The following is a 27995-nucleotide window of genomic DNA, read 5'->3' on the forward strand; positions in this document are numbered from 1 at the left end:
CTCTTGAAATTTGGCTTTTGGTATTAACAAATTTGTTTTTTTGGGGAGGGGGTATGTCCTAGGGTCAACAATTTTGCCCCCACCTCCCAGAGAAACACAGAACCAAATTTATAGTAAAAACCATTGGGAAAATCAGACTTAAATGTGCAAAAAAGGCTTTTAAGGCAATATGTCTAAGGATATATTCATCAGGCAATATACATATATGCTGTATATAACATACATATATATATATATATATAGTAGAAAGTCATATAGATTCTGATGCACACATGTTCTAAACCTGTCTTCATTTTTGTGAATGATCCAACAGCTAATCTTTGTAAGGGATATCAAATTACCACAATGGCTGCTGTGCTCATCATATACAAGGAAATGGTTGACAAGGACCCTTGGTGCAAACCTGGTATGGGTTTGGCCATTATGAAAAGAACAAAGGATACATCCTGGCTTGTCAAATAATTTTACTGCCAAAGGAAAAGCATTAACTTTCAAAGTCGAACTACAAATGGGAAGTTCTCTTCCTTTTCCCATTCTAGCAAAGGAAATAAACTTCCCTAGACAATTCTTAGCACGAATTTTACTAGATATTTTATTAAGTTAATGTCTATCCAAGCTACGTGCTCCCAGATATGACTCAAAACACCAACTTAGATTTACAAGGTGCTTCCAGGTTTACAAAGCAGTTTCCTGACAACAATCTTGAGGAAAAGATGGCACTATCATTATCTCCAATTAAAATAACGAAACTGAGCTAAAGTGGTGAAGTGACTTCCCATGGTCATTCATATGAATAAATGTCTGAGTTGGGATTTGAACCTTTGTTCAGAGCTCTTTCCAACCAGCATACTGGCTAGTTTGATCTTCCTCCTTAGATTGTCTAGATGTTTAGCAATGATAATGGAATTGACCAAATGTTTAATATGGACACAAACACTGTCTCACTCTTTTCCTTTCTTTTTGCAAGAATTTCTTAGCAGACCATCCACAAATTATAAATGGAGGCCATGGGATCTTTACTCTGGAGTTTGAAGGGATTCTCAGCTCCCTTCTAGACTAAGCCTGTTACCCTAAGGGAGGAGAAAGATAACTTTCAGGCTGGGTATTCGCCCAACTTTCGATCAACATATCTCAGTCTTTCAAACTCACAGGGGGCCATACCAATTTTACTTACCATGGTAAGCCTCATTAACCTTGATACACAGAATTTTCCTCCTTTGCACACTCCTTCAACCAAGAACTTGCTTGTCTTCCAGGCCTGAGGCAGTATTTGCTACAACTAGGGATGTAATGCCAAAGGCATTTCTTTGGAAGATCACAAGATGTCAGGGACCTCAGTGGCCAATTAACTCAACTTCTGACTGAACAAGGATTCTTTCTACAGCATATTCCACAAGTGATCATCCAAATGTGGGAGAAGATGGTAAGGTAATTGTAAAGGAATACCAAGCAGCTCTCAAGGTTGGGATGGACCATTTCTGTGGGGACAGCTAGCTGGAGCAAGAGATAAAGCACTGGGCTTGGAGTTCAAATCTGACATCAGACACTTACTAGCTGCGTGACCCTGGGCAAGTCACTTAATCCTGTTTGCCTCAGTTTCCTCATCTGTAAAATGAGCTGAAGAAGGAAATGGCAAATCACTCTAGCATCTTTGCCAACAAATCCCCAAATGGGGTCATGAAGAGCTGTGCATTCCTCAAAGGATTCAACAACAAAATTTCCAGGACTGAAAGGCTTTTAGGTTGAGATTGATGAGCTATATTTGGTAATCCTTAGAAGATAAGGACAAGAGTAGGAATTAAATCCGTAATTCCATTGACACAAGGAACTCCCAGGGGAAGACACTCCCTTTAACAATGCAGACTTGCACCTTGTCTTCAATTTATAGTCTAGAGAACGGTCCAGAGCCCTGAGAGGCTAAGAAGCTTGCCTAGAGTTCTGTAGCCAGCATGGGTCAGAGGTAGGAATTGAACCCAAGTCTTCAGGGCTGGCTCCAAGGCTTCTTCAATCTCTGAAGAATGAGGGGGGGAAGGAAATTAGTTTCAGGACCGAGACAAACGAATGTCTCCCAATTTAAAAAATGGATTCTTTAAAGTTTAGGCAAGTGGACTTGATTTTGATTCTTGGCAAAATTTTTGATGGAGAATTCAAATGGATATTGCAAGATCTCCAGAAGGCAAAAGCATCATTTATCTATTTCTAAGATAACAAGGGAGGACTGAAAGCCTCAGAAGCATCCATAGCATAGTAGATAAAGGTGACAATTATGCTGTTAAAATCTGGGGTTGTATTAATTGGGTTTTCAATTAATTAAAAGTCTTTATTCTAGAGAGCCTTGGCTAAAGTCCTACTCTGTTGTCTCATCAGGGTCTGGCCATGATCTTGGATTGTAGAAGGCTGAAGGACATGTTTGAGCTCTGGACCTCATCAAACCAGAAAGGTTTTCAGCACAATCTGGTGACAAAATATGTGTGTTGCTCCAGGACCATTGGGAGAGGCTCACTTTCAGATTAGCCACAGCAATGCATGAAGATCATTTATTTAGGCTCAGAGGGGTTGTATCTATATTGGTATAAAGAATACCCATGCACATGAAATAATGGACCCTTCAAATATTGAAATGAGGCATTTTATTGTACTCTGTTGTGGACTAAAACATTGGTAGAATTAGGGAGAATAGTCCCATAACACCAGCCAGCACTGTTGTGAGCAAGGAAGTTGTATAGACTTAGGACAGTCTGAGCTGACTTTGCCACAGGGTGGATTTATCTGGGACTCAGCCATGCGCCCCTTGAGCAGGAGGAGTACAGAAGCAGCTTTTAGGACCTCAGTGGGGGACACCTCAGACCTCAGGGAACCTTCTTGCTGTCTGATTGTCACCTTCTTGCTGCAGCTTTTATCTTCTTGAATGGTTTTTAACTTAGGAACTGCTCCTGTTTTGGGGACACTGTAATGTCTTTTTGACACAAAGGCCATTTCTTTGAACATTCAGGCTCTGAGGGATCCATTACACCCAAAGTGGGCTCTGATTGGGACATGATGGACAGAGAGCCTGTCTTGGAGTCAGGTTGACCTGGGCCCACGTCCTGCTCTAACCCACCCTTATGATCTTGGTAAGTAGGTGCCATGAGTATCTCCCTGAGACTTTTAACTTGCATAAAAGTTGCCAATCTGTATTAATAGGAAGAGGAAGGGGTGGGGTGCTTTACATGAATGAAATCCGTAATGGGCAAAAAAATAGTATTGAAATAGTGAAATAGAAGAGGGGTCCTTAACTTTGGGGGAGTCATGGACCCCTTTAGCAGTCTTTGATGAACCCTATAGACCATCCCCCTGAAAATGTTTTTAAATGCATGAAATAAAATACATAAAATTACAATGGAAACTGACTTAAAATCATAAAAATATTTTAAAAATTAGGTTCCTGGACCTCAGGTTAATTCCAAGGTCATGAATCTCAAGTTCGTAAATCCCTTGCACTACAGAGAGGTCTATTATTCAGGACAAGGGGAAGAGACATCAGCTACTTCATTTTTTAAAGTCACCACCTGGGCCCCTCCACATGCCTTCATTAGTTACCATAAATTGGACTTGTCAACTCCTACAGATAGAACTGGAGGGCAGTGACCACTCCCAAGATAAGCACACTTACTTCCCTTGGTTTTTTTTCTCTGAGCAGCCACATCCGCTGTCAGGTTTTCTGGATCATTTGAGGGGGTGGAAAGAGATATATGGTGGCTGATAAGTACTCACTGGAACAGTGTTTACAAGAACCTTTCTCTGCCTCCATCCTTCTTTTCTTCCTTCTCAAAGGAAAAATTCCTCTAAGAATAAGTTGTTCCATTTCTCAATGTTTTCTGCCCCTTCACTGTAAGGAAGCAGATGGGCTGGCCTTTCAAGGGATACTTCCTTTGTCTTCTTTAAATCCTGGAAGACCCAGGAATCACTCCATTTGTCAAGATCGCCAGTTGTAAGGATGGGAGAAAGGAAGGCTGTGCCAAACACAATGAAGAAGAAAAAACTTTCTAAGGCAGCTATTTATCTAAAATTACATTGTGGTAGTTTAGTTTAACTACCCACTCGGACATTCCAGGACTGGGAATCAGATAAGAGCACCATGGGGTGGTGGTGGTGGGGAGAAAAAGTTCTCTGCCTTGGATCGTAAAAGATCAAATGACAAATAAATCTTAGGAAGGATACATTATGAATAGCTCACTGCCTTCCCATGTAGCTGATCATGGTTACAGTTATTGATGAAGCTCTTGGTTGACATGATGTAATCTGAGAGAAGCATAAAGCTACAGTCTTGAGTTGTCAAATAATTACTTGGGCATTAGTGTAGATATGAACACAATCCCAAGGTCTGCTCACAATATCTATGTTATTATGATGAAAGTCTTCTGCCAAGACTGAAAATGGGAGTAGGGGAAACAAACAAATGGTGTGGAAGCCCTTTTTTGTTCCATTACAGAGGAAAGAGAAAGTGAAAGGATGAGAATTGGAGTAATGTATGTTTAAGCAGCTGACTTGTTGGAAAGCTGCCCTGAACCATAGCAAGGCTTAGACATGGAAAATACCAACCCAGGGTCAGTGGTTGTCAGTAAACTATTAGTGATTGGAGACGAAATCATCTTGGACTAGGTGGGTAGTCTGAATGAAAAAAAAAAAAAGAAACTTAAAACCAAGAAGCTTCATGTTCTTGGCTAGAAACTGCAGTTTTTGAAGCAAGTCTTTATGGGGAGGTGTAGAAAACTTCCATGTGGCCTGGTAAGATTCTTCCAAACAACAATTCATTTAGTTACGGAGAGTTTCCATAACTCTGTAATCAAAATGAACCAATGAAGGATACTTTACTGTCTCACCTTCCATAATTCCCCTTTGTTCTCTTACTGTTTTTTAAAATATTTGTATGGAGATCTTTTTGTTTTTATATCATTTTAGAAACTATCCATACCCCTCTTCTCAGAGAGCTACTCCTCATAACAAAGGGAAAAAAAGGAGAGAAGGAGGAGGGAGAGAAAGACATAGACAAAGAGAGAAAGAAGCTGTTCAGCAAGACAGATCAACCCATCTACTAAATCTGACAGTACAGACAATGTTTCTGCCTACTCTGGAAAGAAGGATGGGAGGCATTGCTTTGTTCTTCAAAGCACTATAGATTTTAAGTTGGAAGGGAACTTTGAGGCCAGGTAGTTCAACCCCCTAATTTTACAGATGAGGAAACTGAGGTTTACAGAGGTTAGGTGACTTGCCCAGGGACACACAACAATTAAGTTGTGTGGGAGTCTGATGTAGGATTCGAACTCACGACTTCCTGCCTCCAAGTCTAGAGCTCTGTTTACGGTTACCTAGTTGCCCAAGCCAAGTTATGCAATCTATTTCAGAAAATCTTGAAACAAGGAAAAGCAATTCTTACTCAAAAGAAGTGCTATCCCCCCAGCCCCACCCCAGCCCTATTTAGGCAACTTGACTAAACACAGAGGGTGCTTGCGGGGCCAGCATAAATTGTGAAGGACTGCATACTTTAAGAAGAGACTGTCCCCATTTCTGTCACATCTACTTTGTTGAGATTTTGAGGTGAAAAGGGGCTTAACCTTTTTGTTCCAAAGCTGACAGGTTTTATGCTCAATGTAACTATTTAAATCTTCCTTGCATCTCTGATGCTGTCTCTTGACAGGAAAGGGAGTATTTGTTTTGTCTGACCAAATTTGCAGGAAAGCCATCCAGGAATCATATACAAGGAGCTCCTGTGACTGCATTTGAGGTTGACCTTGGCCTTTATGAAAGAGTTGCTGAAGCCTGATGCGTTTTCCAGAGAAGGGATGGATGAAATGAATCCTCCTGTGGAAAGACTTACCTGGGTAATCATTCTTGTCTACATCAGAATCACCTCTCAAAGTAAAGCCAAATCCCGACGGCATGGCCTGGGAGGCCCAGGCTCCATTCAGAATCTGGGATGGTTTCTGGTTTAATCCTTCTTCATTCCCATTGTAAATGAACACTTTGCCTCTTCCATCTTTTCCAGCAAATGGTGCACCAACTGCAATGTCTACAAGACGTAAACATTTATTTCTTAAAGAGTGATCATTTGAAATCAGAATTTGTAAGATTACGATATCACAGATTTATCGTCTAAATAGGTTTTGTAGGTCACCTAGTCCAATCTCCCCCTCATTTTGTTTTTGAGAAAAATGGGATCTAGAGAGATTAAGAGGCTTTCTGGGCCGATAAATCCAGAGTTCGGAAGCCCCCTAGATCGACTTCCTTGGCTTAGAGAGGAGGAAAATGAAATGTAAGGAGAGTGAGAGATTTGCCCAGGGTCAGACAGGCAGGATTTGAACCCAGATTATCTGACTTCAGAGCTAGTACTCTTTGCATCTTAGGTGCTACTTCCTCAGGTAGGAAGGGGAAGGGACAGAATTTAAACACACGTTTTTGATTCCGAGTCTTTGTAATTGACTCTTAACACTGTGCCCTGCACAGTAAACGTTTGTTGAATTATTGATCTGATTTCAACTCCATTTTCTTAGGCATTTTTATTTCCTCTGCCACATATTCAATTAATTGCAATGCTCTCAAAAGATCAGCTCCTAACAACTCATAAGAATACTGTTGCTGAATGTTCACTTTAAAGCTCACAGAAGGAGGCTTCAAAATGATCTGGAAGAATCATTTGAGATTAGTTTATTGAATATCAATAGAAAGGAACCGTCCTTTGTAACAAATTAATAAAGCATTTCTGTCATCTTCCAAGTATTTTACTAAGGACTTGGGTAAGGAAATAAATAAATAATAAAAGACAATTCCCCAAGGGAATAGAGAATTGTAATTCACTTAAGGGAGTCTTTGGAAGTCATAAATCAAGAAAGAAAAAAAAAAGTAGCATTGGAAAGCCCCAAGTCACAAATCAGTATGAAATTTAATTTTCCCTCAAGGGCCATGTGCTCTATAGATGCACAGTTTCTTTAGTAGGCCTTGATGACTAAAACATCAAGAAAAGAAGACAAAAACCAATAGCTAAGTAATTACTGTATAGCAACCTGGCTACTTAGGGAGCAGGGTATCGCCGAATGTTTTAGATGGCATTATTCGAAGTTGGAGCTCCTTCTCCTCGCTAGACCTCTGAACTGAAGTCTTAGCAGAACTCCACAGGCAAAAAGAAACCAATCAGTCACACAGCTAACTGCTTATTTAAATTGAGTTTTTCAGAGCAGTCATATTTGACAGTGAATTCAGAGGAGATGGTTTCTGACAACCTGTTTTTTTTTCCATTCTGATCGCTAAGTGGATTAATCCCAGAGAGATAATCTTATTAATAAAATAACATTTGCTTTAAGTCAGGCAGAAACAGGAATACCATTTGGCTAGATTCTTTGATTCTTGGCAAGTCACTATCTGGAGGGCAAAAGGGTATCATAGAAAGAGGACTGGACTTGGATTTAGAAGACCTGGGTTCAGGTCTCATCTTTGCCTAATGATGACAATAACCATGATAGTTCTTCTTCTTATCATTGCAACATGGCATTTATATAGTGCCCTAAGTTTTGCTAAGTGCTTCACAAATGTCTCATCTGATTCTCACAACAACCCTGAGAGGCAGGTGCTCATTTTACAGAGAAGGAAACTGAGGCAGACAACAGCTAAGTGACTTGCCCAGGGTCACCCAGCTAGAAAATGTATGGTATTGGACTTGAGCTCAGATCTTCCTGATTCTACACACCCGGTGCTCTACCAATCGAATTGATTTCAACTCCATTTTCTTAGGCTTTACTATCTGTGTAGCCTTGAGTTGAGTCATTTAACTGTGGAAACTCATCTATAAAATGTGATTAACAATATGTAACTCACCTCTTGAGATTGTTTTGAGTATTAAACTAGATAATGCGCATAAAGTATTTTGTAAATCTTTCAAGCAAGGGAGAAGTAAAAGCTATTATTTCCAAAACAATGAAATATCTCAATGATTCGGTGTCATCGTTCGTTGTCTATGATAGGTAGTTTGTGAATGAGCTTCATGCCACATGTAACATGTGTACTAAACAATTGCCACTCAAGGCTCACCCCATGTCTGGAAAGTGATCTAGGTTCTTGCCTTCTCCTGGGATGGCCTTCAATTTTGGAGGTAGTGATCTTCTGAGGAAGCTTAAAGTGCTTCAAATTGAGGATCAGCAAAATGCTAGAGACTTGTCATAGGAGAACCTTAGCTTCACTAAGTCGGAAAGATTCATCACTATGTAATTAATTTTTCTACATTGGCAACTGATGGAACCTGGAGCGGTGGCCATTTTCATTGGTGGAGTGAGCCTACGCATCATAACTTTCCATGTAATCTATAGGGTGTCCCTAAAGTCTGGAAACAGGCAAAAATGCATATTTTCAAGAAATGAAATGAATGAAATTTTCAACAACTTTTTATTTAATTGGAATATTAACAGACCTTAAGCCCTCTTGATTTCTTTTTCTGGGGTATGCTAAAGGAGAAGGTGTACTCAATGAAAATCACAGATGCAACACACTTGATTGAAAGCATAAAGAGTGAATGTGCTAAAATTGATGGCAATATGGAGTTATTGCATCGAGTTCACATGAATCTTGCAAAGCGCATCAACTTTTGCATCACAAATGATGGAAATCATATTGAAGATGCTATTTATGAATATTCCAATTAAATAAAATGTTGTTGAAAATTTCATTCATTTCATTTCTTCAAAATATGCATTTTTGCCTATGTGTCCAGACTTTAGGAACACCCTGTACATGGCAGCTACACTGGCCAACTCACTGTTGCTCCTGTACAAGACTCCATTTTCTGCCTCCATGTTGCTTTAATGATGGATGTCTCCTTTGCCTGGAATGATGTCCCCCCTCTACTCTGTCTTACTTGTCCTAGATTCTTTCAGTTCTCACCTCAAATGTCACTTCTGCAGGAAGCCTTTCTCTGTCCACCGAGCTGCTAGTGCCTTCCCTGCAAAATTACCTCCCATCTGCTCTTGTCTGTACTTATTTTCATGTGTTCTTCCACATGAGAATGTCAGCTCTTTGAGATCAAGGATTGTTCTTCTCCTTCTTTATGGCCACATTGTTTAGTTTAGTGGCTGGCGTATTGTGAGCATTTAATAAATTATTTTTGATTGACTGACTGAAATCATAGAACTTTTAAATTGTCCCCAGCACAGCATGCAAAGTATCAATTTGGATTTTCTTACATAAAGTCCCAAACAACCACCTTGAAACTGCCCACATTTTAATGGCTCTGTGTCAAGTACACCAAAAAGACCAGTATGAAATGCTGTTCTTTCCCCACACCCAGCAGTGACATGAAAATTGTGACAGTTTTGAAATACTGTGAAATTAAACTAAACTCACCATTGTATCCATCTTGGTTCAGATCTCCCAAATGAGTGACAGCACTTCCAAATCTGCCAAACACTTCGGTTCCTGAGAGGACTTGGGCATCTCTGAAGAGCAAAGGACTTTCTTGCAAGTAAAGGTAAACCTGCCCCACTTCTTTAGGGCTGCTCTCAAATTCACGCTCCATGAAGAGGGGGGCTCCAACCAATATGTCATCCAGGCTGAAAGATAGAAAGGGGAGAGAGAGAGAGGGAAAGAGGGAGAGGGGGAGAGAAGGAAAGAGAGTAGAAGAAGGAGAGAGAGAAGAGAGGGAGAAAAGAGAAAGTGGGAGAAAGAAAGAGGGAGAAAGATGGAAAGAGGAGGAAAGAGAGAGGGAGAGAGGAAGGGAGAAGAGAGAGAGAAGGAAGGGGAAAGAGAGAGGGGGGGAAGAGGAAGAGAGACAGGCAGACACGGGAAAAAGGGAAGGAGAGAGGGAGTGAGAGAGATCAGGAGAATCAGTATTCCTATACGCTTGAAATATTTTTAAGTCAGAAGCATGCCTTGAATTCATCATTCTCCTAAAAATGTTTTGTAAATATGGTATCTCCTATACAACTTTACTGTACATCAAAAGTAATATGCTGCCAAAATATGGGCTATTATAAAATCATATTAATTATTTTATGACCTTAAATTTTCCTAATGGGGAAAGTCATGTTCCTATCTAAATACACCTTCAAGTTTTAAATGATTTTGTGAAAATGTCCATTTCATTTAATAAGAAAAAAACATTTTCAGTTCACTAGCTGCCAATTCTTAAAAAAAATTAAATGCTACATAGCACTGTAGAATAGCATCTTAAAGACACTTCAGAAGAGAATAAAGAATCTTATGAAGAAATATCATTTAAAATATGGTTTCATTAATGATGGCAATATTCAAAACACTTTACTTGTGTCTGAAGTTTGGATAGCATGGAAGTTACTCTAATATATATATATATATATATATATATATATATATGTATATAGCATATAATTCAGTGTCTATACTAGACACTGAAGTTACTATGGTAATAAGTTTCACAAAATCATACATGTGTGTCCATTACACCAGATCCTCTCACTGTCAATGACTTTCCAATTGTTCAGTATCATTTTCTATGGCACCTTTGTGGTGATCATCCTAAAGACATTTTTGCTCAATTCGAGTTTGATCCTCCATCCCCATTTATTTGATGTATAAATCTTCTCTCACTCCCTTGGTATTAAAAAGCCCCACATTCATTCAGGATTTAATCCTGTATCTCCTAGAAATATGACAAATATTAAAAGAACAAGCAAAGACTTTGCGTTCAATAAACTCTGTGAATGAACTTTGGTATAAAGCCTATATGGCTACTTTTCCACATTCTACACGGAGTTAATTACACACTCTTCTGCTATATATTAGCTGTGTGGCCTTGGGCTAATCACATCACTTTACTAGTCCTTCATTTAACTAGATGGTGTCTAATGGTCCTTTCACTTCTTTTTATTGTTCTATACCCATATATTTGGTAATATTCTATTAAAAAAAGACAACATATATATCTAACCAAATAAAACTCAGAAAAATTATGTTATGGTTCTTCTTTAAATACTAATAATAGAATATCTGATTTAGCTTTCCATATCTTTTCTACCAATCCTTCTGACTAAATCCACTTTATAGTGATCCTTCATTACTTTTATCCAGCATCAAGGCACAGTTTTAGTACCACACATGTATCTCATTAACTTGATCACATGTTGTAATTAGGTGTTTCATGCATAAACTGGGCTCCAAAATTGGGTTTGAACTTTCTCTTCGACAAGCACTGTATGTTCTATTTGTTTATTGTCTAGTAACCCTAATTCACACTAGGCTCATGGTAAAGGCTGTTGGTTGAATGAATAAATGAAGCAATGTACAACAGAGCATTTGTTTGCAAGGGTTAAAGCAGGATCCAATCAATTACTCCAATTGCGTTATGAAATAAGGAAGTCAAATTTAATTATTAGAAGCTTGCATTTCAGAAACCAACCAGCTCTTTTATTGATCTCTCTGTGTGATATGTGTGTGTATACATACATAATACATTTATGTAGATATAGGTGGGCAGATATTGGTGGATAGATATAGATATTTGCTGTGTTTTCTTTTCATTTGAATCTACTTTTTAAGTCTGGCTACCAGAATTTGAGCCAGGATGGGGTCCTCAGGGTAAGTCAACAAACAGATTTATTTATGCTGAGTCCTCCATATCAACACAAGTATCCAATGTTACTTCCTTTCCAATAAAGTGGCCCTAGAAGGGTCAAGTTAGCCACCTGCTGGGCTTCTTCTTTGAGTCCTGCCAGGACTATAAACAGCAAGAGGATGGGAAGTGTCAATGGGTTAAAATGTAATTTTGTGAAACCCTGATACAGTACAAATACACTGAGGCAGTGGGATTGAAATTTTGGACACAGGTTTGTTTGTTTCAGGAAGAAGATGAAAAGTACCAACATCTTTTGTTGTTGAAGAACTTGTCCAAAGATTTGTAACCAAATATCGATGGCTTCACATGAGTTGACTGGCTTCTATTCAGCAGTGCATCTAGAGTCTCAAGTTAACTTCCCCTGCCTGTTTATGTTTCCCAAATATCTGGAGTCCTTGAAAGTTCATTCATCAATCAACAATCATCATTCACTAAACAATTTAATCCAAATTGTTTAGAATTTACCCAAATGGCTATCAGGAGATTATATTGAGTTAGTTTAATGTGTGAGTGGAGGAGGGGGATTGGGGATTCTAAGAAAATGTCTCTTAATTTACTCATTAGAGTGCATTATCCAATATAACTAATCAATGTTCCCTCTTGAGTCTGAGTTCTTAGAATGTAAGATCTTGAAAGGCATTAGAGGGCAGGGTTCCCCTAAGGGTCAGAGTACAAAGTCCTAAGTTGGAGAGCCATACACAATACACAAATGGAAAGTAGATTTAAATATTCTAATATACAATGCTATTATTTATCTACCTATCTCTTGGTTGGTGACCTGGAATGCTGATCTTTCCCACAGCTTTAGGACAACAAAGTACTATACTAAGAAGAAACATTCAACTCATACTCTGAATCTTATTTTGATTAACTTCATGAGGCCTTCACTAAGTACAAAGATTTAAATAAAGAGCATTTTATAAACCTTAAAGTGTTATATAAATGCTAGTTGTTATTATTAGTATTATTTGGGGTGACTAGGGGTACAGCCATGGAAAACTGCCCTTAAAGAAGCCTGACTGTCAAGGAGGTGGAGCCAAGATGGTGGATTAAGGGCAGAGCCAACAAAAAGATCAAGGTGAGACATTTTTCTGGCCAAAGAAAACTTAGGAGGTTGGCAGGAGAAGTCTGTGACATCTGGGTGGAAGCTTGGTGGCAACAAGTGTGGTGGTGGCAGCAGCAGCTTCAAGAGCTCTCAGCCCAGAGACAGTCAGGGGGTTGGACAAATGGTCAGAAGGAGATTACAGGGGACTCTATGCTGAGCAAAGCTGGCACTGACTGGCAACTCTGTTGCTCATATGCAGTTCTGGGTCATAGTTCCAGGGTGGAGAGGAATACTGGGGGTTGGTCACAAGGGAACAGGCAACCTGGTCACAATTCCAAAGCAAAGAGGAATGCTAATGTTTGCTGTTGTAGGGGACCAGGATAAAGACCAGAGCTCAGGCCAGAAAAGCAGTGACTATACATCTCCCAGGATCACTCCACCTTGGAAACACCAAAATCTTTCAGACCCTCAGAACTAGTTTTGAAAATAGCAGCATGACAGAATTATTTATTTCATACAACTGAAACAATCTATTTTTAAAATGGTCTCTATATCTTATTGCATTAAGAATTTTCTCCAAGCGATATCTGTGAAAACATATCTTATATATGTATTTTTAATGCCATAACCTTTCCAGTTGGGTTGCATGTCCATTTTGAGCTTATTGTGGTATATGGTGCAATATATTGTTCTATGCCTTATTACTGTTGAATTGTTCTCTAGTTTTCCCAGCAGTTCTTATCAGATGTGGAGTTCTTTCCAAGTAGTTTATGCTCTTGTTTTGATTTATTGAGTTCAATTAAAGCTGATCCTTTTTTCTAGCCTGTTCCATTGATCTATTCTTATATCAAATGAGATAACATGTAAAGTGATTTGAAAACCTTTAAGTGCTATATAAATGTAAACTATATTTAATGGGAGGGAGGGAGGAAGGGAGGAAGGAAAGGAAAGGAAGAAAGGAAGAAAACAGCAACATGAAAAAGAATGAAGCTTGGCACAGTATCTCCTCAACCCTGGGTGAGCAGAGCCCAGCTTTAACATAAAGTTGAAAGTCAAGAAATAGGCTGGAAAATGAGCAAATAATGATAATAAAGAATTTGACTTAAAAAGCTACCACTATGGCAGGGAAGACCAACACACAGACTTAGAAGAAGAAAACAATGTGAAAAACAGCTACCAAAAAGATACAAAGAAAAATACTCATTGGACCTAAACTAAAAAAAAATTCTTGTAAGAGTTAATAAAAGTGATAAAAATGGTGGAGGAAAAAATGAAAAAACAAATGAGAATGATACAAGAAAAACATGGAAATAGAATTAACAGCTTGGTAAAAGAGGGGCAAAAAATACTGAAGAAAATAACACCTTAAAAAAGCAGAATTGGCCAACTCAAAAATGAGATACAAAACCTCATTGAAGAAAATAATTCATTAAAGATTAGAATTGGGGAAGTGGGAGCTAATGACTCCATGAGACATCAAAAAATGATAAAACAAATTCAAAAGAATTAGAAATAGAAGAAAATGTGAAATATCACATTGGAAAAACAACTGACCTAGATAATAGATCAAGGAGCAATAATTTAAGAATTATTTGACCACCTGAAAGCCGTAATTAAAGAAAGAGACTAGACATCATATTTCAAGAAAATTATGAAGGAAAACTGCCCTGATATTCTAGAAGCAGAGGGTAAAATAGAAAGGGAAAGAATCTACCATTCACCCTTGAAAGAGATCCCAAAATGAAAACCCCCAGGAACATTATAGCCAAATTCCAGAGTTCCCAGGACAAAGAGAAAATATTGCAAGCAGTCAGAAAGAAACAATTCAAATATCATAGAGCCACAGTCAGGATCACACCAGATTTAGCAGCCTTCATATTAAAGGAGAAGAGAGCTTAGAATATGACATTCCAGAAGGTAAAAGAACAGGGATTACAACCAAGAATCACCCACCCACCATAACTGAACATAATCCTTCAGGAGAAAAAAAAATAGACATGTTTTTCACTGCATCAGACCTAAATTTGACTCCATATCATCAGCCCATTGCTCCTGTATCAGTCCTCTGGGACCAAGTAAAATAAGTCTAATGCAACTTCTACATGAATTTTCTTCAGACACTTGGTGTGCTATGTCCCCTCCATCTTATATCTGTGAAGTTGGCTTTTTGATCTCGAGTGTACGATTTATCTCTATTGCATTTCATCTAATTAAATTTGACACTATGTTCTAACCTACCAAGGTCTCCATAGATACTGATTCTGTCATCCAACATTTTAATCATCTCTCTCAGATTTGTGTCATCTGAAAATCTGATAAGCATGCAATCTATGACTTTAAGACACAGATTAGCTTAACGAAGTAGGCTCTTAATAAACACTTGTTGATAAATTGAGTGAAGTGCATCCAGACCAACAAAACTCAATTCGACTCAAGGAAAACTTATAAAGTGTCTGCTACGGACAAGCACACTGATAAAAATCCCTTATAGGACAGAGCCAGCAAAGATTCTTGATGCATTCAGCTGAAGACCACTTTGAAAAATGACATTGACTCATTAATAAATACTCATTGGGGTCTAGCCATTCAACAGTTCTGAATTCACCTAAATGTATTGTAATTTAGGCCATATTTCTCTGCACGGTGTCTTATAAGGAAAGCACATGCAACTTTATCAAATCCTTTAGTAAAATGGAAGTAAGCTATACTTACAGCACTAACCTCATCTAACAGTCTAATAACTAAAAAAAAAAAACACTAAGTGTAGCTTGGTACATCCTGTTTTGATGAAGCCATACTGGCTCTTGGTGATCACCACCTCTCTTTCAAAATAGTTATTAACTGTCCCTGAAAATAAGAATTGACTCTAGTTAGTCAACTACTTCAAATAGCCAGTGCTCATTGGAATCCATTTTATCATGGATAAATACTAAACAGGATGGGCTTTTGTGACCTAAGTAGAGTTTTTTGTTTGTTTCGGTCTTTGTTTATTTGTTTGTTTTAGAGGGGGAAGGCAAGGCAATTGGGGTTAAGTGACTTGCCCAAGGTCACACAGCCAGTAATTGTTAAGTGTCTGAGGCTGGATTTGAACTAAGGTTCTCCTGACTCCAGGGCCAGGGCACTTTTCACTGCATCACCTAGCTGCCCCAGGAAGCTACTTTAAAAAAAATTACCTGTGTGCAAGGCTGATATTCTATGATGCTTCCAGACACTAAGACTAAGGATATACTTGCAAAGTTACTTAGCCATTGAGAATTAAGGTATATCTAATCAAACAAGATTGATTTTCTTGGTTCGTTTTTGTTCATTTGTTTTTTTTATCCACAACATCTAGAACAGTGCCTAGAACATAGTAGACTCCTAATAAATATTTGTCAATGAGTTGATAGGACTCCATCCAATCCAACTCAATTAAATTTAAGGAACACAGTGCTATGTGTCTGCTATGTATGTATGTACAAGGCCCTGTTAGGCCCTGGGAATATAACAATAAAAAAGAAACAGTTCCTCCCCTTGAGGATTATTATTCTACTGGTACTCATCTATATTGCCCTCAAGGAATTTCCATTCCATGATGCCAAATGGCCAGCTTAATTACCTTTTTTTCGATAATGGTGGACCAAGTCTTAAAGTTCCACTGATGAATTGGTGATTAAGATGTAGTCTTAATTTGTCTTGTTGGGGTCAGGGGCTTGGGAGGTAGAAGTATTCATACCACACATATAGTTTTGATAGGAACATGCATCTAGTACCAAACTGAGTAGAAGCAGCTTACAAAGGGAAATGTGTGACTATGGCCTAAATGCAGAGGGGTTAGGGTAAATGTTTAAGAGCTGACTCTCTAACAAGACACGAAACACTTTTAAAATAACTAAATCTTTATAAATGACATTTTAACCATCCCTTTAAGTCTAGGAATAAACAAAACAATAAATTGAGTCTTGGTTTGTATATAGCCTTTGCTGATTTCTGAGGTGTAAATGATCACAATGAAATTTTAACAATTAGCTCTTGATGGATAAGCTGGTTCTATCATGCTTTTGACTAACTGATACATCTTTATTCTGCTAGAGGGTCCTATAGAATCCTTTTTATTTAAAGGATTCAGATTTCCTTAAAGAGATTTCAATTTTTTTAATCCTATACTCCCCAGTTATTTAAGGTAAATAAAGTCAATACAGATCTGTAATGGTTCTCTATATATTAGGTTATAAATGCCTATAACTGTCAGACTATAAGGCCCTAGCAAGCAGAGATTGTGTCTGTTCTTAACTACAGGCTTACCGGGGCTTAATATGCTGCCATATACTCTGTAAAGACTAAAAAATGGGCCAGGGCCAGTATGGTGAAAAGAGCAGGCAAGCATCGGGCAATCTGACATCTAGTCCCATTTACAACCTTGGTCAGTTCGTCTAATCTCTCAATCTCAGTTCCTTTGTCTACAAATTGGTTTTACCAGAATGATTGTGAAAAGTAAATAAAAAATTATATTTGAAAGAACTTTAGAGAGGGTTTTGGGAGAGATCACCATAGAAATGAATGGAGTTGTTCATCTGCCTGGCTTACATGTTCAATTAAGACAATCCCTTAAAAATCGCAGGCTATTAGGAACCTTAGTAGTTGTCTCTTGTTTCACAGATGAGGGAAATGGAGCTGGACCAAGATCTCATAGCAAGTTAGGGACACACTTGGGACCAGTACCCAAATCTCTTCCCTCTCAGTCCCATGCTCACCCTATGACACTTACTGCCCTTCTACATGTAGCATGTGAGAGCAACAAACAGTACCATGTTTAAACTGAAGAGTAAATGAAAAATGCTGAAACAATCTGAGGATTTAACATAACTTGTCCAAAAAAAGCTTCATTAAAACACTTGGGGCAGGCAAACCCACCGTGGCACTTTGGACCACACAATCGGAGAATCTCCATTGGGAATCTCACCATGAGCCCAGAATGATGAAAGCACCCTTCTCGTAAAAGGAAGCCTGTGCATCTTTTGCTACCTAATATCTTAGCAAACTTCTGCCTGCCTCAGGAGTTTAGCAGAGGTCAAAATATGAGGCAAGATCAGCTCCTGCTCATGCTGACTTTTTCTTGAAACTGTGCCCTGAAGGTTCTAGAATGTACAGAAGGTGCTTGTTCCAGTCCTGAAATTACTGAGAGCCCTTCCAGGAGATTCACGACAGCCTTGGGCCAGTCCCTATGTTGTTACAGACAGCCTTAACATTCAACTTTAAAACCCAAACGCTGTGATACAAAAAAGAGGTCACAGTTTTTCCTGTTTTAGTCTATTGTAAAGCCAAGCATCCATCTCATAAAAAACACAGGCATAGAGGTTGATCTTATAACTCCAAGTGGCTTTCTATCTCAGTTGGAGATTAATTTGAGTATATTGAATTTACATGGCACCTTAGTATATTAAAATACCAGAGTATACCATCTCCAGGTTCTCCAGATTATCTTTAAAGGGACAGTATTAAGTTATCGGAGACATTATTCCAGGCACTTGAAGGCATTCAGAATGAACTGTCTAATGACCAGCACATTGCAGGGAAATTGTGTATGGACTGGATGAGCCAGAGGAGCAGTTTTTAAGGATAAGAAAGAATGGCCTGATTAGCACTGGAGAAAGGCTGGTGTTAGTTACTTACAACCATGTTGTTTTGATCAAGGGATACAAGGTTTTTCTCACAAGGTATTTTTTCCTTCTCGTTCTTCTTTAAACACTGAATACAATAAATGGTATGTATCACAAAACTTTGCTACAGACTAGAATCAGTCTGTGGATATAATGTCCTGCAGTGTATATTGTGAAATACGGAGGGAAGTTGAAAGGAATAAAAAAAAGTGGCTGACCCATGGAAAAGAACAGATTGAGCTAATTTGTACCCTATAAAACACTATGTGCAAGCCCCAGCAGGGAGGCATCCCTGTGTTGGTTGCAATACCATTTGTTGGATGGTAGGCCATCATGCAAATCCATTTTCGTTAAAGAAATTGGGACACTATGCCATTTTTGCTCTTAATTTATTTTCGGATGCTTCCCCCTACCTGATGCTGGGTGAGTCAATGTGCTCTTCTCAATTTGGAATTTTTAGTCTAAGTAGATATAGCAATTTGTGCTCATGGTGTAAGAAGATTGATATATAACTGACTGAATTTTTAAAAGATCACCTCTTGGACGGTCTTAAAATTTAAATATCTGATCATATGGAGTCACAGATTCCCAGAATCCCTGAGCTGGAGGAGACTTCAGAGACCATCTAGTCCACCTGGTACCTGAGTAGAAATCCTTTCTATGACATACTTGACATGTGGTCACCTGGGCTTACCTCCAGTGATGGGAAACTTGGTATTGTGGAAAGATTGCTGGATTGTAGAGTCAGAAGACCCAGCTTTGAAACCAACTTAGACACTATCTATATGTCCTTGGGTAGGGTGATTAATGACTCTGTGCCTCAGTTTCCTCATATGTAAAATGAGCAGGTTGGAGTAGAATCAGAGCTGTCAGACTCAGAGCCCTCCAAAGTAATGTATTGTATTGGGAAATGTTTAACAAAATAAACAAAAATACAACACAGATAATATTAATTAAGGGTTTTCTAAGTCCATATGCAGCTTGTGGATCTGGATGGGCACACAAAACACACAAACAGAAACACATAAAACACAATCAATCCCAGCTGTACAAAGATGGCACAGCTAATGGTCATTCCAAAGGCCTGTCAACTTAACCGCTCCCATGACTCAACATCACAAAGGTGCATTTTTAAAAATCAACTACTCTCTTTAGAAAGAGTAACCAAAAACCACAATTTAGCTCGTTCCCAAGCTCACATTATTTGGTTTAACTACTGACCCCTAACAAGAGAGTACCCATTACCAAATTAACAGATCATTATAAGCATAATTTACTAATTTGTGAATTGTTGATGGACGTGTACAGGCATGCAAAGAGGGATTACTGGAGGGAGCCAGTGTGGAGAGCCAGATGAGTAAGCCCTCCAAAACTTAATGTACAAGATAAATTTTGATGGATGGTTTAATGAAGGAATAATCATTTTTGTAAAGGTAAAGTAGAAATCAAAGCAAAATAACCTCCTTTGGAATGACAGCTTAGAAACTTGGGTGAAGAATTAAAGAAGAGAGGGGAAAGCTATTTGACAGGCATACCACCTTGTCCTAATGTAGGCTAAACAGGGGATTTAACAACAGATGTTCCTTGTTCAAATTCTGACTCAGCTTTATAAACTGTAAAACTTTGAGCAACTCATTTCATACCTCTAGACCTTGGGTACCTCTAGACCAAGAATGTAATTCTTTTTTTCATCTGAGGCATAAACCATTGAGTGGGAAGGGAATGAGTTAACAATGCTGAGGACAGCCTAATGACACGTATAGTCATGTTGAGAAGGATGGTCTGGTCTCCACTATTCTGGGAATTTAGGGAGAAAGTAAATAGCACCTCAGCAACGGGACTCCGAAACATTGCAGCTGAGCCAGGACCATGAGGTAAGGTCTGCTGATGGTAGCTGCCTAGCAGGAAGAGTATCCCTTTGGTTATTGGTTCCTGGAGCTAAGCCCAATTTGACCAATGCTTGTCATGCCTCTGATTATTACACCTGTAAAACAAGGGACTTGGGGGGAAAAAGATCTCTAAAATTAATTCCATTGCTTAGCACATAGTAGGTACTCAATAAATGTTTGTTGACTGTGTGACTCTTTCAGTTCAAATTCTATGAGGTTATGAAGATAGAATTTCCTTCTAGTTCAAGAGTCATAAGTAAATTTTTCCATAGGAAAAATTGCATATTTTTGCATAAGCATTGTAAATTAGGAAAGAAAAATAATATTGCATGTAGTCGCTTACCCATCATTGTTGACATCTGATACTGAAATAGCATATCCAAAATAAGATGCCATCTGCAAATGAAAACCAGACACTATTGTATACTTTGTATCCCCAAACTATTTTTATATAATCACCCCTTATTCATTGCAATAAAAATATATCGCCAATGCAAGTTAACCACAAAAATCATGTTTGTGAAGGATTATTTCCTCTCATCACCTTCTCATTTTATTAAATTTTTTATTATCACTAATCTGCCTTGCTTTGTCCTTACTTTCTGACGTAGTCTGTAGCACAAAGGCCATTTCTAACTAAAATACTTAAATCTCTCCCTCAACTGAGGGAAGAGATGAGGGAGGGAAAGACAGCAATCAGGAAATTCAATTTAGGCTGCTGACCCTTCGTGTTAAAGGTCAAGTGGTCAATATCCAGCATGAAATGGAGACCAAAGAGAAATTGACATCAGATGCATCTGCCTTCAAATGCTGCTGTAAAAAGAAGAATTTCAAAGTCAGAAAGAAAATGTTTTTTGGACTAGTCATCATTTTGGATTTTCGAGCCTTGAATCCTTTTTATTAGTGGGACAATCAAGGCACAATTATTTTTGTAGGCTATTGTTACACCTCCTAAAATATAAACTCAAAGTGTAAAAGACTACATGAAACTCATAGACATTTTTGGTACCAATCTTCATTTAGTGCTGATTTTCTCTTCTGATGAAAAGTTGATAGTAAAGATCAAATAGTAAGATTGACATATTATACATATATGTTATATATATATGCATATATATAACACAATAAATAAAATGTTGAAAATGAAAATTACCTGTTCGCCAGTGAAATTCTGAATAAAGGTCATATCCGTCGAATTAATGATTGAAACCTAAAATCATAGAAATCAGATGCTGCATCACTGAGAAGCAATAGAATATCCAGCTTTCAAGATTATCTCTTTCTTCTACCATTCCCTCATTTCTATATGTGATGTGATGACGTAAACTGAGGATTCGAATGAGCAAAGTGGTTGCAGAGACAAGTTCTAAAAGTCAACGAAGGCTTTTTATCCCAACAGGATTTTTTCCAGATAAAAATTTTGCTCACTCCGCTACAATGGAACAGAAAGGCGTCCTTCCCTTCCTCATATTGCCTTATACTCCCTTCTAGTGGGAGGTTGGCTCCTAAAAGATAAGAAATTAATTCGTTTTTGTCTTGGTATCTCCAATGTATTTGGATTGAAGGAACCCAGTGAACAGTTTCTCTGATTTCCAATTCCCTCTTCACTTACTCAATAAACATTTATTAACCATCTACTGTGTACAAAGCACTATCCTAGGTAAGGGGCAAAATGTAAAGTGAAGATTAGAAATGGTTCTTGCCCTAGGCAGTGAGGTGGCTCATTGGATAGAGTGCTGGACTTGGGATCAGGAGAATTTGAGTTCAAATGCAGTCTTAGACACTAGACATGGTGTGACCCTGGGCAAGTCACTTAACCTCTGTTTGCTCCAAGTATAGCATCTGTAAAGTGGAGATAATAGCAGCATCTACTTCTCAAGATCGTTGTGAGGATCCAATGAGATGACCTATGTTAAGCCTTTTGTAAACCTTAAAGTGTGAACAAATATCATTCTTGTTGTTGTTGTCATAATTTTCATTCTTCTATACTGGTAGAGGAAATTTCTTTATGAGAAACTTCATATACTAATGCAATCATTGGCCCCAACCAAAAAAGATTTTATACATGTATATGTTGATAAATACGTATATATGTGTGTATACAAAACATGAGGCATATGTGTATATATGTGTACATACACACAAAGAGATAGAGACCGAACTAGAGATAGAGATAGATAAAGACATCTCTTTGATGAACCTAGAGATGCAGTCATGGTACTTACATATCCAAAATTCTGTGCCCCTCGTGGAACCCCAGCCAGGATTTCTGAAAGGAAAAATGGGTGGTTAGAAAGTGGACATGCTTATTAATCTTGCCAGGAATGTGATGGTCAAGGCAGAAAAGAGTTTGTGGACGAACTAAACACCACTTTGAAGTTCAACCCGAAGCCTGATTTATATGAATGTTTTTATACCTTAACCCTTGTTCCATTTGTGCTTCTTTCAAGTTGATAAAAATGGAACGGAGAGTGCCACAGGCACAGCCTGCCACCCCAGGGTACAAACAGAAATGAAGTCCCTGATGTTCTCCCTGTTGAAGCTGATGCAAGTGGCTCCATTTTTGAACTAGGTACCATGGCAGTGTAGATCAATCCAGTCTCTTTGTTCACTACACCGCCCATCCCTGTGTGCTCTGAAAGGCTAAATATGGAAAGATGTGTCATCCTGTGTGGGAGAAATAAGCCACTTTGCCCATCCTTACAACATTAACTTGAAGTACAGCAAACAATTTTATGCTACTTCCCAGAACAGTGAGAAGCAGCTTTCAAAATAATAAATTGTTCTTCTTAGAATATAAAAAGTCTGCTCTCTCCTCTATTGGGGCCCTTTCCTTTAGAGTGCTTCCAAGAGCTGTGGGTCTCTAAATAAACTTCTTTCAGACCAGCTGCTTCAGGTGTATACTTAGGGCTACCTCTTTTGAACCTGACACCCGCTGCCATTGCCTTCCCTGCATGGGCCCTAGAGAAGAAAGGCTAACTCCTGCTCCTTCTCCACTGCAAAGGAGGTTCGGCTGTCTCATTAACTGCCCTTCACTTCCAGTGACTGGAGGCTGCTTGGAAAAATGTGAAAGAATGGATGACTGGCATCCTCCTACCGTAGGTTCCACAAGGACAGACTATTTATAAGATTCAGGTGTACAGGTTGGACGACTCCCATTTAAAACACATTTTCTCCTCAGAACTGGCTGCAGCACCTTTAAGGGCCAACCGTGGTACATCAGAAAGAAACCAGTACAGTAATGGAAATCAGGGAGTTAGGTGAAACCAGAGGATGAATGTAATAAAGCAGAGCTGTCCAAAATGTGGCCCGCATGAGGCCTGCAGTGCAATTTTATGTGGCCCGCCTTCAGGTTATAGTTTTCATGAGTGAAATAAATAAAATAATAATTTGCATGGAATGCGTATTAGATTTTTTAATTCCATCCCTAATAAATAATCTCATTGATGTTAATTTTCTTTGGTGTTTTTAAGCAGCGTTATGGACAGAACATATCACATGGAATTTTCAATCGATCTTTGCGATGTGTTCTGTCTGTAAGACGCAGACTAGTCAGTATGCACCTACCTTTATACTGTTGTGTTGTTGCTTTGTTGTTTTGTGTTTGCTTTCATGCTTTGCGCCTTCTTCTGTAGTATTGATGACACATGTCCCACCACTTTCTATTAGTGTACTGTATTTTTTATTCTGGGTGTGCCCCTTGAGTAATTATTTTATTTTAATGCAGCCCTAAGACAACCTAAGGTTGGATAGCCCTGTAATAAAGCATGGCACTAATAACTTAAGCTTGACATGTGGGTAAGGGTCTTTTTCCCATTCAAAAACTTGTTAAGTTTATTTCTAAGGACAATAGCTTTTCCCTTGTTTCTTTCCTCACCCTCCCCTCTCAAATCAAACTTGTAACCCTGACCTTATACAAAGCAATTTGGGCCTTATGAAATTTATCTGGACAGGCTTGGGCTAGGAGGATTAGAATTAGGAACAAAGTCATTCATTTTGGGGTAAGTGTTGGAATTTTCAGTAGTAAATCCATCTACTCGGGAGGAAAAAGATTTCAGGAAAATTAAGCCATGTGGATGCGTTAGTGGTGAGCTGTCTACTTTGGCAACATTTGGCACTGAGTACAGTCATCCTTATTTGATGAGGAGGAATTAAATTCACCTGGCACCTGAAAGACTTTCAACCACACGGAAGTGTTAGGAAGCTGTGAGAACTCAGGAAGGGGTCTGACCAGCAGGAAAAAATATAATGAAAGGAAGGACCCTAGAGATTTCACTTGTTCCTTTCCCAAGTGAGGAACCTCTGGCTAGTGATGCAAGTCACTTTCTCTGCAATTTAGAGTCTTAAAGAGTAGCCCAAGGCAGAGAAATTAAGTGCCTTGCCCAGAGTCATAAAGCCAGTATGTGTCAATGACAGAACTTGAACCCAGGTCGTCTTGACTTTGAGGGAAACTCATTATCCATTGTCCCATATTGCTCTAAACTAGGCAAGTTTTATGAACGGATTCAAGATATATAACATTTAGTCTCTTACATCCCACAAGCACAGACGCAGACATGCACACAAACACCCACACAGACACATAGACACACAGACACACACCCTTTTAAAAGAGTCCAATTTTACATCACCAAACGAAAATAATAACTCTTGGGATTTTAGAAACCATGTAGTCCAACTCCCTCATTTTATAGAAGAAGAAGTTGAAGCCCAGCAAAAGAAGTAACTTGCTCAAAATTACTCAGGTGGTAGGAAGAAGAGTTGGGGCTGGAATCCAGGTCTTCTGACTCTAAATCTAGCATTCTTTCCATTACAGAATGCTGGCTCTCTAGAGTTTAACTCAGAAGTTGTTATTAAAGTTATAACTGGTTTTGTTAAACTTCCAGAGTCTGAGAAAATTAAAGCTGCACAGAACCCTAGAGACTAGTAAACATAAGTGGGGTGGGGTGGGTGGTGGGGAGAGACATAAGAGCTGCCTTCAGATATCTGAAGGGTCATGAAAGAGGAATGAGACTGGTCCTACTTGGCCCCTGAAAGTAGAACTACAAGACACAGGTAGAAGTTACAGAGACACAGATTAAGTTTTGATGTAAAGTAAACCTTCCTTATAGTGGAATAGGTTGCCATGATAGGTGGTGGGTTGTTCTTCATTGGAAGTCTTGAAGGAGAGGCTGGGAGAACGCTGGGTGGGAGGGACCATAGAAGGGATTCCTGGTCAGGGCTGGGTTAGATTCAATGGCCTCTGAGGTCTGGTCCATCTCAGGATGCTGCGTTTATTTAACCCAACTCTTATTTTACAGACGAAGAAACTGAGTCTGAGACACAAAAAGTCATCTGCTTAAGATCACATGGTTAAGCAACAGAGCCAGAGCAGGAACCCAGGTGCTCCGAATATAAATCTTGGACTCTTTCAGAACTCGATTTAAAATCCCCTAATTTCATTTTGCTTTGGAGGAAATTTGAACACTGACTCAGACAGTTTTAGTTGCTGAGAGCCTGACTCCTGTGAGGAGTATCACTTCTAGCTGACTAGAAGTACTCTTGTTTGGAAGTCAGGATATTCAGATTCTTTCCACTTTGTCCAAGTCACTTTTGAGTTATTTTTCAGTCATGTCTGACTCTCCATGACCCCATCTGGGCTTTTCTTGGTAAAAATACTGAGTGGTTTGCTAGTTCCTTCTCTAGCTCATTATACAAATGAGGAAACTGAGGCAGACAGGGTAAAAAGACTTGCTCAGGGTCACACAGTATCCAATACCAGCTTTGAACTCAGAAAGAGGACTGTTCCTGAATCCAGGCCTGTCATTCTATCCACTAGGCCATCTAGCTGTCCTGTCCTCTATGTATCACCTAAGAAGATGCCTTCACTTCCCAGCCCTTTCATCAGCTAGGAGAAAGAGTGTTGATCTTGGGGTCAGGAGACCTGCATTTGATGCCAATGATTCAGTGGAATCTTCACTCAAATGCCATTTGTTGTTCAGACAGTGACAGGGTCTGGCTTCAGTGAAAGAGAAGTGGGATCCACAGGGGCCAAATTATTTGCTTGAGCTTGGCTTCAATGCATCTGACTGGATTACTAGAGGATGTGGAATTACTTATTCTGTTTGACAGGCTTCTCTCCTCATCCCCTCGTGGGACAGTCTCATTGAGTAAATACTGAAGGCGGGTGGCCCTTGGAGCTTTGGCCTGCCTGGAAGGTTTATATTTTCTTTTGAACTGATGAGGATGTTCTCAGATACTGGAATTTCAAAGGCAGCTCACCAAAGTTTCTGGAAATCACTAAAAACTTGGATCTGTTGTATGAGTAGTTTTTATTTTAACAGCATTTGTGAGATTGGAAAGTCTTTCCCAATCCCTTCCTCTAAGATCACCAATGCCTTCTCCTGGGTCAGAATTGAACAACAGCCCAAGAGTAAGGCTGTTCTTGATTTCTTTCCCACAAGTGCTGAAACCAACATCCTAAAACTATTGTGCTCACAGATTGTCTGGCACTTTTTATAGTTTCCTTTGCAAAATCCCTGAGTGACTACAGGACTGAGATTTTTTTCCCCCTCTTGATAGTACTAGATCTCTGGTCCTCTTCACAATCTCCCCCATTACCAGCTTTGTCTCTTCTTGGCCACAAAAAAACCACCAGAAAATTCTGATATAAGAACTGGCTTAAATTAAGCAGATATCTTTAAGAAAATAAACAATTCCCCCCAACTAAAGTCTAGTTAATTGCAGTATGCTTTTTATGTTTCTGCATTATGTGCAATATGAGCATATGACTGATAAAAGGATTATCTGCCTCCCTAACAGATGACTATTTAACATGTCCTAAATTTTATTCTTTGAAGAATATGAATTAGAGCAGGTAGATGAACAGCAGTTACTATACATCAGAGACATAAATATCTGTGACCTGGATTGGATGGAGAACTCTTGGTCTCTCATCCTAGATCTGTTACTAAATGCATCATGTTGTCCGAGTCTTTAAACATTTGGTAAAACCTCTATCCAGAACCTGAGAAAGATGCCCTCACTTCCCAGGAGAGTTTTGGTCTTGGGGTCAGAAACTTGAATTTGACTCTAAGCTCTAGCATTTACCAGCTTTTTGAACTGAATCTGGGCAACTTTTAGCACTTTTCTTCTCCAGGACTCAGTTTCCTTATATGTAAAATGAGGAGGTTGGACTAAATGACCTCCAAAGGCCATTCTACCTCTAAGTCTATGTTCTGATGATCCTTAGTCAATCAGCCTCTTTGGGTTTCAGTTTTTTTCATTTGTAAAATATGCACGATGAACCTAACACTTTCTATCAACATGGGGGTAGGGAAGAAAGTTCTCTGTTATCATTACAGCAACCAGTGTAATATTTCCTACCTTGCTGAGAATCTCCAGTAAATTCTCCAGCAGCAACTGAATATCCTGTAAATAAACAAACAGATACAAAATGAATGAATGAACAAGTGTGGCAGCAGGTACCTTAGCATGCTCAGGATGGCCTGCTAGCACAGGTTCTTGGATCTGCTTTTCTAGGAAAGACTGCCAAAAAGGGGTTAACAATCCTACTTTTAATCACATTCACTAGTTCAGGGGAAAGGTCAGCACCCTGAATGTCAGAGAAAATGCAAGCAGAGAAATTAGGACTGTGACTGCCTGAATCAAAGCAATATTGCTATATATACTTTACATGCCTCATATGGCTACTCAGAGTCTTGACCAGGGAATCACAAGGTCCTTCTCACAAGTGGCTACCCAAAGCAAAATACCAACTCAGTATATATATATACTTTAGGTTCAGAGCCAAAAAGGCATCACATCCTGAC

The 27995-nt window shown here is 38.9% G+C and overlaps 1 protein-coding gene across 1 annotated transcript in view; it reads right to left on the bottom strand.

The window, feature by feature from the left end:
• ITGA8 (integrin subunit alpha 8) overlaps window positions 1–27995 on the bottom strand; it is a 196234-nt gene that overhangs the window by 113884 nt on the left and 54355 nt on the right. The window contains exons 8-13 of the mRNA XM_036762194.1: window positions 27550–27594; window positions 22410–22453; window positions 21338–21394; window positions 20528–20580; window positions 9367–9572; window positions 5858–6049 (exon numbers count right to left, since the gene is read on the bottom strand). Of these exons, the coding sequence (XP_036618089.1) occupies window positions 5858–6049; window positions 9367–9572; window positions 20528–20580; window positions 21338–21394; window positions 22410–22453; window positions 27550–27594 (597 nt within the window). The remainder of the gene's footprint in view (window positions 1–5857; window positions 6050–9366; window positions 9573–20527; window positions 20581–21337; window positions 21395–22409; window positions 22454–27549; window positions 27595–27995) is intronic.

The sequence above is a fragment of the Trichosurus vulpecula genome, chromosome 5 (assembly GCF_011100635.1).
Source record: "Trichosurus vulpecula isolate mTriVul1 chromosome 5, mTriVul1.pri, whole genome shotgun sequence".
In the NCBI taxonomy this organism is placed as follows: domain Eukaryota; kingdom Metazoa; phylum Chordata; class Mammalia; order Diprotodontia; family Phalangeridae; genus Trichosurus; species Trichosurus vulpecula.